The 13,103-nt window shown below is 43.3% G+C and overlaps 1 protein-coding gene across 17 annotated transcripts in view; it reads right to left on the minus strand.

Moving 5' to 3' along the window:
* TRIP12 (thyroid hormone receptor interactor 12) overlaps positions 1 to 13,103 on the minus strand; it is a 114,925-nt gene that overhangs the window by 72,795 nt on the left and 29,027 nt on the right. For 12 of the 17 annotated variants that reach the window (XM_045293928.1, XM_045293920.1, XM_030887115.2 and 9 more), the window contains exons 3-4: positions 5,763 to 5,894; positions 4,186 to 4,991 (exon numbers count right to left, since the gene is read on the minus strand). In XM_045293928.1, coding sequence (XP_045149863.1) covers positions 4,186 to 4,991; positions 5,763 to 5,894 — 938 coding nt within the window. The remainder of the gene's footprint in view (positions 1 to 4,185; positions 4,992 to 5,762; positions 5,895 to 13,103) is intronic. The other 5 variants (XM_030887143.2, XM_030887145.2, XM_045293951.1 and 2 more) reach the window with 1 other exon arrangement.

Raw genomic sequence — 13,103 nt, forward strand, 5'->3', positions numbered from 1 at the left:
GTGTGTGTGTGTGTGTGTGTGTGTGTGTGTGTGTGTGTGTGTGTGTGTGTTGGGAACGGGACACAATATACTCTATTGGCAAGCTCCCCAAGTCACCATAAAAGTTTTTGGATAAAACACCCACTACCCACCCTGAAATAATCAGAAATCCACCTCTCAACTTCTTTTCACTGAGCAATTCTGCCTCTGATCAATCGAATCCCTGAGGCATAGGCAAGCCATTTAAACAGAAGGCTACCATCCGCACAACATCATTATTTATGTTAGGCATTCTAATCACACAAGGTTACTTTCACATACATGTTCCAATTAAGTGGGCTAGTATCCAAGGACTGGTCAGCGCCTCGTCGGAATGTTCTCCAGACTCTTTTCTACCTTAAAACGCGCCACACTCACACTAGGCTCCATTCACTTTGGTGGCAGTTCCTGTGTTCTAAGCATCATCTATCCTCATCTTCTTACATCCTGTGTCCCTCCAGTGGTGATTATGATCAACTGGCAGAGAAAGTTTAACAAGCTTTCCCACAGCCACCAACAGATCCAGGGTCCTAATGCAGGACTTTTAGTTCAATGTGGAGTGGGGGTGGGGTGTTCTCCTCAAATGCTATCAGTTGAAACCCAGAGGTAAGCTTCTGCATCCTTAAGTAAAACTATCAGCACTGGCAACTTGATCGCAGTACTGCTTCTTACTAACCTCTCCCCTAAAGGCTCATATTTAATCTCAAATACAACCACTACAACCGACCCTGCCCCAGCTGAGTTCAAGGGGTCTTTGCAAATGAAGCACTTCCCCATCTACTCGCTAGTGCGCCCTGGTCTCCAGAATGACCGCTGCAATCAGATCCCAGAGCTGGACTCCTGTGACCTTGGACAGGTAACCTGACCACTGACCTGGCCTCCCTGAGTGGGACAGGGAAGGAACAAGATGATTCATGCATTCAGAACAGTTGCCGGCACATTGCAAGCATGTTAAATATTTGCTCCCATTATTTTGTTTTGAAATGCTATTCACTCATTTGAGGGATAGCAAAAAATCAAACAAAACCTACTAAGTGGTATGCTTTGGGTCCTGGATTCAGGGTACCTATTTTGTTAATTTTGGTGTGATGAGTCGGTTCCGACAGACAGCAGCCCTTATGTTTCACAGACTGCAGGGATTACTTAGCCCCCAGAATGAATACTACCAGTAGAGGAGGCGCCAATAAAAGGGTGCCTCCTTTCAGGTCTTATCAACACCACATAGCTCAACTGCATCATACCAGTGAGGGCAACAGAGCCTAAACTGTAAAGCCAAACCCATTGCCAGAGTCAATTCTGGCTCACAGAGCCCCTATGAAACTGTGGAGCTACCCCTTAAAGCAGTGGTTCTCAACCTGTGGGTCTCAACCACTTGTGGGGGGGTGGGGGGGCGCGGGGGGGCAGGTGGTGGGTTTAAGCTACTGAGAGCTGGGTTAGCAGCAGCCCAGTGCTTGCTCCAAGACACCTAGGTGGCTATCTGAAAGCACCATATTTTAAAACTTAAATGCAAGTGCTTACATACAAAACGTGTGCCCTAGTATATCAGATAACTTCTCATTTCAACAGCTCTGCTTAGAACTAAAGTAGTGGCAGTGGAAATGGACCAGTAGTATTAGAGACAAGGTACACACGGAGATTTTTGTGAAGTGAGCAAAATAATTGTGCAGTGACTTCTGACACGAGGTCAGCCTAGGAGCACGTGCAGCATGCACTGGCTAGTGCCTGGGCACTACTCCTGGGTGCCCCTGTTGAGAGCTCCCCTTGATCAGCTCGGGAGCACAGAGCAGCCAGTGGTGCCATGGAGTGCTCATTGAAAACACAGCAGCAGGAGCAGGGCATGTAAGAAAAGAAAGCTTCTCACTCAGAGGAGTCAACACCTGGAACTCAAGCACAACCTGTATCACCTGGCCTGGCTCCTTCCTAGAAAGAAGAGTCAGGAGAGAAGAGTTCATCCAGTGAGGATGACTGATGGACCCATAGAACTGCTATCACATAGGCAACGCCAATGGAGATGCACGAAGGTCTGGGCAAGAAACCTCAGTTCTACTGCAAGAACATGCAAGGAGAAGGCAAGGTGGTGGCGGGAAAGCTGACATCAGTAACTCCAATTGTCCAGAAAACCTTGGCAGAACAAAGGGCCAATTGACTGTCCAGGACAGACTAACCAATGGCTCTATGTCCAAACAGAAAATATTTAAGAAAGATGTACTGTTTATTTAAAATACCAATCAGACAAGTTTGCCCTGTAGTATAGGTTAAAATTAAGATTTTATTCAGGGTTTACTGTTCACTGCCATCTAGTTGCTCCAACTCACAGTGACCCTCTAGGATAGAGCTGCTCCTTCCTTTATGTTTCTGAGGCTGTTCTTTACAGGAGCGGGCAGCCTCATTTTTCTCCTGCAGAGCAGCTGGCGGGTTCAAACTGCTAACCTTGCATTTTAGCAGCCCAACTCATAACCCACAATAAACACCAGGATTCCTTTAGGGTCAGCTAGTACTTTATTTTACCACCCTTTGCAAAAATCTCAGTAACAAGTGCATCATTTGCTTGAAAAGTGGTATCCTTGTCACAGTTAACTTTGAATCAATATAGAATAATCAACATAGATTTATAGGGTTCCACCACATGAGGCTAACAAATCCTAAAGCCAATGTTATGCTAGAACCCCAGCCACCTTCCTCCAATAACTAAGAGAAAGTCCCAGACCTTGGATTGTCAACCTTTTGAAATGGAAGAGCCAATCCTCTCCCTCTCAACAATTTAAAAATTACTCGGGAGCCATAAATAGATTTTTGCAAGCAAATGAAATCACTGTCATCTGAGTAAGACGCTTTAAACTGTTTCAATGTTACTTCAGAGCCACATGTATGTACCCAAAAAGCCTATGGCTTGAGAGCCAAAGTTTGCTGAACCCTGTCCGAGATTTATCAAAATGTGGATATGAAATCTGAATCCCCTATGAGGCCTCTAAAGGACAAAAGTCAAAAGAAGCTTCCAGATTAAATATTACCAAAGAAAATTAGTGCTTTTTAAAAAATGGTAGATAAGTGTAGTCCATGGATTTTAAATAAAAAGGAGGGAGTGAGGAGAGGAACCTTTCGCCCTAGGCTGCTTGATAGGGTGCTGGTGATAGCACCTCGCTTCTCCCATCAAGTTTCTGTTCTTCAACCCATCAATTCTTTCTGCTTCACCGCAAGCTTCCACAGAGCATTCACCCACAGTGGGCAAGGCCATAAAGTATAACGTGAAGAAAGATGGCATTGTAACAGAGAACCACGGCCGCCTAGTCAATTCCAATGTCTAGTGGCCTGTAAAACAGAGTAGGATGGTCCCTTTGAGTTTCTAAAACTGTAACTTTTTAAGGGAGCAGACAGCCTCATCTTTCTCTGGAGGCCTGGCTGGTGGGTTTCAATTGCTAACTTGTGGTTAACAGTTGAACGTACAAGCCATCACACATCCATGGTGTCTAAAGAAATGTAATCACTGCCATCAAGTGGATTCCGACTCATGTGACCCTACAGAACAGAGCAGAACGGCATCTGTGGGTTTCCAAGACTACCAACTTTTTACAGGAGTAGAAAGCCCTATTTCTCTCCCGTGTAGTGGGAGATGGTTTCAAACTACCGACTTTTCATTTCGCAGCCCAATGAGTAACCACTCCTTTCAAAGAATCATAAAGTCACTAAAACATAATGGTTTTTAGTAATAATAATAATAATCTTCCCAGGCAGGATTCCTTATATCTCCCAGAAACTATTACCACCACCAGCCCCCACAAAAAAAAAACCCTTTAAAGCTACTGTCATCAAGCAGATTCTGTACGATCTTAGAGCTATTCCTTCAAGGTTTCCAAGCCTGTACATTTGAAGGGGAGAATGCGGCATCTTTCTCCTGCAGAGCAGCTAGTGAGCTTGAACTGCTAACCTTGCTGTGAGCAGTCCAATGCATAGCGTACAGCACCACCAAGACACCTTTCGACAGTCAGAGGGGGTGTCAATGACCACGTACGTGTACATACAGATGCAAATGTAGCAATCCATTTATTTAAGATAGCCTTAGAAGGAAAAATATACTCTACTTTTAAAGCACATTCATGTTTGCACAAACCATGACTGACATTCTTGAAGTGAAAATAAAGGAAACGGGGCCGGCCGGTCTGCACTTACTTGCTAATTTGGCCTGTAGTCCAGAAGGTCCAGGTTTCGAGGTCTCGGACTTAGACGGCCCTGGAAGAGACAGTTTTGTTTTAGGAAGGCTGACTTTCGGGCTGAAACGAGCAGCCCAATCAAACTTTGAAGAGCCACCAGTTTTACTCTGCTCCTTTTCCCTGCTACTTCTTCTGGGACTGGGGCTAGATGCGGAGCGGGAACGCCTGGCTTTATTCTGGTCTTTTCCTTGTTTCACCCGGGCACCTTGTGGCACCGTGGAGGAGGCCGAGGCGACAGCCGAAGACGAGGAGGAAGTCGAGGCGGTGGAAGAAGACTCGGCGATGGTGCTACACCCAGCTTTGGCTGAGGCGGCTGATTTTGAAGCCAGCTTGGTGGGTGGTTTTGCAGCTCTTTCTTCGGCACCAGTTGACTCCGACGCAGAACCACTCTTTATACAAGAAGTCTCCGTCCGCTTCCTTTTCTGACTCCGTGAACTCCCAGCAGCCCCGCTCTTCCGGGGGTGAGCCTTGCTGGTGGATGGTGACTGTGCAGATTTCAGTGGCGGCTCCTGGTCTAAATGTCTCTTCTTGGACTTGCTGTGTGGCTTCTTCGTGTCTGTGGGAGAGTCAGTGTGCTGCAGCGCTTTGGGTTTTTTTGCAGAGCTTGGTGAACTGGTCCGGTTGTAGTCTGGACTCGCGCTGCGTTTCACTCCTCGAGAATTGTCCTTCTTAGGCACCTGCCCCGTTTTGGGCCGTTCTGAAGTATTGGCTCTGTCTGGGTCTTCAGGTTGTGGAACTATGACAGCAGAGGATGAACTGCAGCTTCTAAGAGGTTAGATAAGAGAAGAGTTAGCACCATCATTCACCTCCACACTCAATGTTTATCTATGAACGTCTTTAAGTCTCAGGAATTAAGTGCTTTAAAAACAAAACAAACCAAGAATCTTCCCAGTAAGCCCATATTTAACAAACAGGGACCCTTCAAGCTGCTCAAAATGCCAGGGGGAATAGGTGTGACCCTGGGCGGTCAAGTATTAACTAGAAGATAGGGACCTTTAGCTCAGAGATTGTGAGCACAGCCACTCACAAAGCAAGGGCCAGGGGGATAAGAAAAAGAATACTTATTGGTTCAGAACCAGCTGAGTGTGGACTATCAAGGCTCTCAAACACAGTAAAACATGTACTTTCAAAAGGAAGGCTAGAAATGCTATTTATACCACTGCCAACTCTGTATCTCCTTGTACTTCCCAAGACTCCTCCCAATTGGTCTGGAAGAAATTGTTGCCCTGAACTATGGCTTCAACTACAAAAACTATGGAAAACAGTAACAGCATTTTAGAGGCTGATTGTGGTTTGCTAAGTAAAATGGGAACTTCACAATTCTCTAAGAAAAGGCAAATTTTCCCTATTGAAGGTCTATCACACTGTCCTCACGGACAAGGTGCTGGGCTGTTAATTCTCGGAGTTCCTCTCAGAGATTAAGAAAAATATGTATCATACCATTGGGGGTAATATGGCCAACTTTTAATATTATATGCAAGGATTCAAATGCAAATAATTCTGCCTTGAAAATAAAGAAGCAATGTGAAGATTTACCTTTGAGAAAGGTGTCCCCTTGACAGTTCAGAAGTGGAATTAGACTGCCCTTTGGGTGCCTTAGCATTAGCATTACATTTTCTACTCTCAGGAGGGCTAGATCCCTTATGTTTTGCCTGCTCTAAATGTGACCTGTCAGCAGAAAATCAAAACAGAAATCTATCAGGAAAATGCGGTGCAAATACAATATTGAAGGTGAAATATTTTTACATTTTAAAAAAAGCCTAAAAATTCATCATCACTGAGCCTACACCTTTCCCCAAATATTTAAGATACTTTATTATTTAATCAAATAATCGAGAGTGAAAAAATGCCTCTTACAACCAATTCCCCTTAATGTCCAAGAGTTAAGGTCACTCTTACCAGTTGCCACAATTACATTAGTGTTAGTGTTGCTAAAGCAAAATGATTTTTTCCATAATTTCACTTCAGGCATGCTTAATTTTAAAACCAGCAAATCTAGACGTTTTATATACTTACATGCTAGCATTAATAGACAATGTAACTATCATTGCCTTAAACATTTATAGTGAAGGCATTCTATGATTCCTCACAATGACCTAATTTCCAATTTGTACATTAAGATTTCAATTAGCACTGTAAATGTTGAAGCAGACACACCAATTCTCCAAGAGATTTTACAGAGAAAATCATCAGACAAAACAGAACACAGAACTATAGGAAATCAATATAGTGACAGTTATTAAGAATTTAAAGTACTAATAAAGTACACCAAAACCCAAGTCCTAGAGAAAGAGATACTTAAAGAATTCACCATAAAGCATTCCAAGCACATCCAAAAATTCCATTATTAATAAGTCATTTATAATCGGTCAAATCCTTATTTATGCCATTACTCTTCTTATAGGAAGCTGAAGAAAGACAAAGAAGCGGTGTAATTCAATTGTTAAGTTTTTCAAGCTCTGGCAATGATTAGCTAGAGGAGATTTACAGAAGCAATCCAAAGGAAGTAAACATCCATTTTATACGTATATACAGAAAATCTGTCCTTACCGAGGTGCGATATTCACTTATTAAATCCAACTTATCTAATTCACAGCCAACACCCATCCTGCAAGTAAATAGCATATATGAGAGTCGACTGGTGACAACTCAGAAAGACCCCGGTGCAAGTGCCGTTACTTGGTGTATTTTAAAGGCCTTGTGGAAGGGTGCCAGTACAGGAATCGAAATAAATCACTGGAAACCTCACAAAAAAATAATTCTAACGGAATCTGTAAAGATTCTATGTCCTGATGTCTCAACTATCTTATCTAAAATAACAAGTTTCTTTCTTCAGGATCTTTCTTTCTTCTACCTTTTCCAGAATTTAATAAGCTTTTCAATAAAATAAAGTGTTTCCTGGGTCCCAAAATAATTTTTATATTTTAGGTTCTAACCTCTGGCAGCAATCAGTCTATTCTGAAAACCTATTAAGACTAAATCAGCTCCTCTAAATAGCTCCAGTCTCACTTTTCAGTGTCTATTCATCAGGTGAGTAGTGAGTGTGTCTGCAGATCCACATTTTCTTGGGGGCGAGGGGGGTGAATCCAGGTGTGACTTCACATACTGTGGCTGTTTTTTGTTTTCCCCAAATCTTCTATTGTACCCTTAGTAGATTTCATTTCTCAGTGCTCGCTTTCCTTTTTGTTGTATTTCTCGGTTGGAGAGTTGTCTTTTATAATGAGTTAATTTTTTAAATCATTCCAAATTTATGAAAGAGAAGACAAAGAGGATTAAGACGGTTTTCAGACTAAGGAATTTAATATGCATTGATCACTGTTTAGGCATGATGTCATTCAGATGCTCTACATGCTTATTTTATTTACGTTTCCTACACATTTTAAAATCAAACCATATTTTGTACTTCACTATAGAATTAGGTTTTTCCCTTGTTGTAATCCTGACTTGTGAATTCTAAAGTTTATATTAAAAGAGACTGTATTCATTCAGAGTTTAACTCAGGCACAATTCATGCTCCCCGTCATGGCATTGATTCTGACCCAGCGCAACTGTACAGGACAGTCAGAAGCGCCCATGGGGCGGCAGCTGCACGCAGCCTTTTCTTTTTCCTGAAGAGTGGCTGATGGTTGCACACTGCTGACCTTGAGACTGGCAGTTCAATTCGTACCCCACCACTCCAGGGTTCCCTCCAGAGCTAAACCACCTTATGAAAACCCGTGTTCAGAACATTTAATAACAGTCCTAAGAAAACAACGACCAACTTCGATCAATGCTGACACTTGCACTAATTCCAACAGTTGGTGCACTTTTTAAAAAGAAGCATTTCCAATTTATTTCCTTTCAGGTCTTTCTTCAACTTTGAAGGTAGTCATGGGGCAGCACCTGCAGGTCTAAATCGGGGGTGGGGGGGAGGGCAGAGGGTTCAGTCTTTCATGGGACCATGACCATCTTGCTGTGAATGCCACAACTCACACAATCATGGAGTTTCACATACAGCTTGGGAAGCACATATGAATGGAAAATACTTGTTCTGGAAATGTCTCTGATGGCTACAGCCTCCACTGTTTCCGATTATAAGCGTCTTAATGGCCTTGTCTTTGGGCACGCAGTGGGTGCACTCCTGCAGCGAATAGGCTGCAGCCTTGCTTGGTACGACTGTTGTTACGCCTTTTCTTTGTCATCTCAGAAACGAAGACGTGAGAGGGTGGTTCACTCTTTTAAGTGTTATTTTCACATGGTCTTCTTTAATTATTTTTTTGGGGGGGGGCGCCTTCTTTAATTTTAAGTGTACATCTTCATACGTACTTTCTTTTGAGACCAGTTCCAACAAATGAAAAAAACAATACCAAAGTCCACATTGCTTTCCATCCTTTTTAGCTTTTCCTGAAAATGTTTAGCAAAGCGCAAAGTGATGATTCAGACAGCCTGTACACTAGGGATCATTTGAGTCGAATGTTTTCTACAAACACCAGATTTTCCAGAGGTTTCCAATATTACCAAACATCCCTCTTTAGTTGAAACACTTGCCCCATTTCACTTCATACATTAACACTGTGGAAGGAATTGCCCGTGAAGAGATAGGACTTCCACATCATGACACTGCACACCAATTGCACACAGGCTGGTTCACACTAGCAAAACACACGCGGCAGCAGAACAGACTATAATCAACTCAGCGTCATGGGCTTCAAGAATGTGAACTTGAACTCGTTTGAATAAACTCTGCTGACATGGTATGACCTACCTCCTTCTAAATATTTTAACTGAATTTTGGTGCTTAAATAAAGCCTTTGGTAGGTCAAAGGATTAAAAATCATCTCTAGTCTAAAGGTGATCTAAAAGACTGCATGACTAGCTACAATTAGCTAATTAGTTTGAAATTAATTTTCATGCCAGACATAGAAACACACAATGCAAATGCATGCACAAATGACTAAATACAAATGAAATTATGCTTTAATTATATTTACAAATATATAGATATACATATTGCTGCCTTTATGTTTTCGATATACGAGTATACAGAAAAGCAAGGGAATTGGGGCAGGACTCATGGGTCTGAGGAAGGAGGGGGTAGAAGGCAGGATTCCTGGGTCAGAAGGAGGAAAGGGGCTTAAGGCCGAGACTCCTGGGTCTGCAAGAGGAGAGTACTTGGGGCCTAGCCTCTTGGGTGTGGGCGATGGGTAAGACCTCTATGGAGCTTTGTTTTCCAAAAATAAAATGTTTGTTTTGTTTCGAGCTCTGTAAGACACGTGTTTCAATAAATCAGTGATTTCGTCTTAGCAATCATGGTAGAAAGGTAATTTTAAAGCATTTAGACAAACTTCCTACTGCACTTCATAAACCCCAAACAAAACTCATTGCCACTGGGTCAAATTCTGACTCATAGCAACTCTATAGGGTTGAGTTGAACACCTCCAGTAGATCTTAAGGGGAGCACACAGCCTTATCTTCCTGCTGGGGAGCCTCTGGGGGTTTTGAACTGCTGACCTTGTGGTTCGCACCCAATTCCTAACCTACTATACCACTATGTTTTTCTATTTCAATCCCAACAATCATCTGGCCAATAGTGCTGTGTTCAGTTACAGCTCTGTGCTAGCCTGCATGATTCTGTAAATTCAGACTAAAGAATTACTTCTTCATCCACTGAAGCAGTGTTTCCCTAACAGGCATGGCACTGACTCTAGGGCACATTTTGGAAACACACACTGGTGAACAGGGGTGATCCTGGAATGTAGCTGGCAGGGACTGAATTTGCCATCTAATATACACAACAGTCAGACACACGGAAAGTACGGTTCCATGGTCGAGCCATAGTTTTTAAATAACCTTGGAATAGATGAAAACTTGAAGGGAAAAAATCTGAAGAGGGGGGAGGGGAGCACAGTGACAAAACACCATGGTTTAGTGCATGCTATAATTTCCAAGAATGAACCTACCATATGAATCAATTAAAGATTACCGTTGTGGGTATGTTAGGGGGTTGTTGTTTCTTTTTCCTCAACTTTACCAAGAACCAGGTATCATTTTGAAAAATACACCTGGCTGCAGCAGCTGTCACATTCAATGTCCACACATAGGTATAAGGATGTGTCAACTCTGCATTAGGCCATCTTGTGCCACTCACTGGACCAAAGGCCTTTTGCCTACCACTTTCATTCTATCGGGTAGTTTACTTTTCTTATTTTCTATCTTTACAAATGGTAGCATACTTTATGGATGCTTGTAAACTACAGGTAGGAAGGCATTTTATATGTTGATTCTTTTCAAGATAGTGAAGCGTATAACACGAGAGATGTTTCCATCATAAGATACACATGAAGGAGAGGGAACTACAGAGTGAAAACCTCTGTGAACAGCCTCAATGCCACAGATGTGCTGAGTGGACCAATCGTCCACGCAGACTGTAAACATGACTGACAGACATCAGTCCTGCCCTTGAAGATAACAAAAAGTGAACTGCCAGGAGGGAGCAACCACTTGTAGCAAAAGACCCACAGGCTTCAAGGTGTACACGGCATTTAAACTGGGACTGGAAGTTTGAAGAGCTGAGGAGAAAGCCTGCCAGCCCCAAACCAGAGTGTGAACTACAGTGGAGGAAAGAAATCATGACGCATACAGGGCGTCAGTGTCTTGGCAAGGTATCTGTTGAGAAAAGGGTCGAAAGGTCAAGCTGGGCAAGACAGGGCGGGTCCCTAAGCACTCTGTGGAAGGCTCTAGATTTTACCCTCGGTACAGGTTTACTACAACAAAATGCCATGATACCTGTAGCTATGCTTCACATTCGATAACAGGTCGATTATCAAGCAAGTCTGATAATTATGGACAATTCCTTAAGAGCCAAAGGAGAGTTATGAGGAAGTCTCAACACTAAGTGTTTCCACAGAGGGATCATCTTAAGGATCTGCAAAGATGGAATGCTACAGAACCAGCTTATATTTAGTGTTTAGAGGTGCTGAAACTGATAATTTGAGGCATTTTCCTTAGTTTGGATACAAAACAATTGAGCATAATTTCAGCCCAGGGGATCCTCAAACTTTTTAAACAGGGGGCCAGTTCACTGTCCCTCAGCCCCACAAAACTGAACAAATTCCTATGCACACTGCAGGTATCTTATTTTGAAGTAAAAAACAAAATGGGGCAAAAACACCCAGCAGGCCGGATAAATGTCCTCAGCGGGCCTGCAATCTGAGGATGCCTGCTTCAGCCCATTTAAAATGGGAGACCTAACTCCAAAATCAAAGTACTTTCCAAACCACCAACTCCTCCCCACATTTCTAACAAATCAGCAGGAACTCCTCTCCTCTACACGTACATAGACTGCACAGGCTGAGCCCCCGTGGACAAGGTTGCTCTGAGTTGGAAGGGACCCAACAGCAGTGAGTTTGGAGCCTGGCACATGCTCCTTTTATTAACGAACCCAGCTGTAAAACGCTATGGCAGTTTGTGTACAAGTAATCGTGTAATAGTGGCGTTTTACTTCTCCATCTTTTCCTAGTCCTCTGCTGAAAAAAGCAGGGAGAGGTGGGGACAGGGTGACAAGCAGTGAGACAAATGCAACACATGAATAAGCTCAGTGACCCAAATGCTGCCAAGTCCAAGCTTACAAGGCTTATGTTACTTCAGCAGAACAAAAACAAGGCAGAGGAAGTTAAGAATCATAACCCTGAGAAAAGCTGGCCCCCAAAAGGGAAACCTTATACCCCAATCGACAACCACGCCCACATTTACTGCAAGTCTAGCCCAGAATAAAGACAGATACAGCTATGAACCCATATGATACATAACTGGCTTATGACTAACTTCCTTTCAATACATTATCCAGTTTGTTCTTCCAAGATTAGACCGGAGGCGGGAGTCATTCCCCATTTTAAAGATATGGGGGATGAGGCAGGCTGGTGAGAGTGAACCAGGTCTATGGAGCTGGCCCCTCTGCTGCTACACTCCAGCCCTCTGGCTAAAAGACAAGGCAGAGTTATGTCTACCCTGGCTTCAGTTTTCCTCCCCGTTCTGGGGTTTCTGGCCAGGATTACGTACAGATCAAAAGCAGTGGCTCCTTGCTTTGGAGATAGCAGGAACAGAAAAATGAAGAAGCCATCTCCTTTCCCTGTAAACTCCTAAAAAGGGGCCCCTTGCTTTCTTTTGCTTCTGGGTCGCAAAGCCTTCAGTGGGACTGAACATGTACACAGAATGTTCATGCCTACCAAAGCATACACATATAGTCTGAGACTGAGAAAACAGTCAGAAAGTTACAAAGCACCAGATCCCTCAATAATGAGGGACAGAAGCATCAGGGAAGGTTCTCAACACAGAATATGAAATTACATTTCCTGGGTTTTTCATATGACTTTAGGGCACAATTTCACACTTGGTAATGAAAGCAAACAACACTAACTGCAATGGCAGGTATGAGGCATGTAAATGGCATATTACTTGGGAGATCCACAGAGGCCCTGCACACAGAGACTGGGGAGAATCAGGTATGCCCTACTTCCTGTTTGGACTCCTCTTCAGAATGGTGACCACAGCACTGCAGACCTCACCTCCCAGCCCCACGGCCTGATGGGACGTGCCAATCTTATCAGTCACCATTACCAACTCACCCCACAGCCATGGAGTCCATTCCAACTCATAGTGACCTATATGGGTTTCTGAGAATCTTCATGGACCCAGACAGCCTCATCTCTTCCCCAAGGAGCTGCTAGTGGGTTTCAACAGCTAGCCCTGCAGTTACCGTTCAACCTCACCCAGATGACAGTGCCACCAGGGCTCTGTCAGCATCATCAAAACTCTGCTAAAAGAGGGAGCTGCAAGTACTCCCTCAATGCAAGAACACTTTGTTCTATTAAACTGGCATTCCATGATGCTCACACAATC

This window comes from Echinops telfairi, unplaced genomic scaffold (assembly GCF_000313985.2).
Source record: "Echinops telfairi isolate 266 unplaced genomic scaffold, ASM31398v2 ScPeMD7_3;HRSCAF=10, whole genome shotgun sequence".
In the NCBI taxonomy this organism is placed as follows: domain Eukaryota; kingdom Metazoa; phylum Chordata; class Mammalia; order Afrosoricida; family Tenrecidae; genus Echinops; species Echinops telfairi.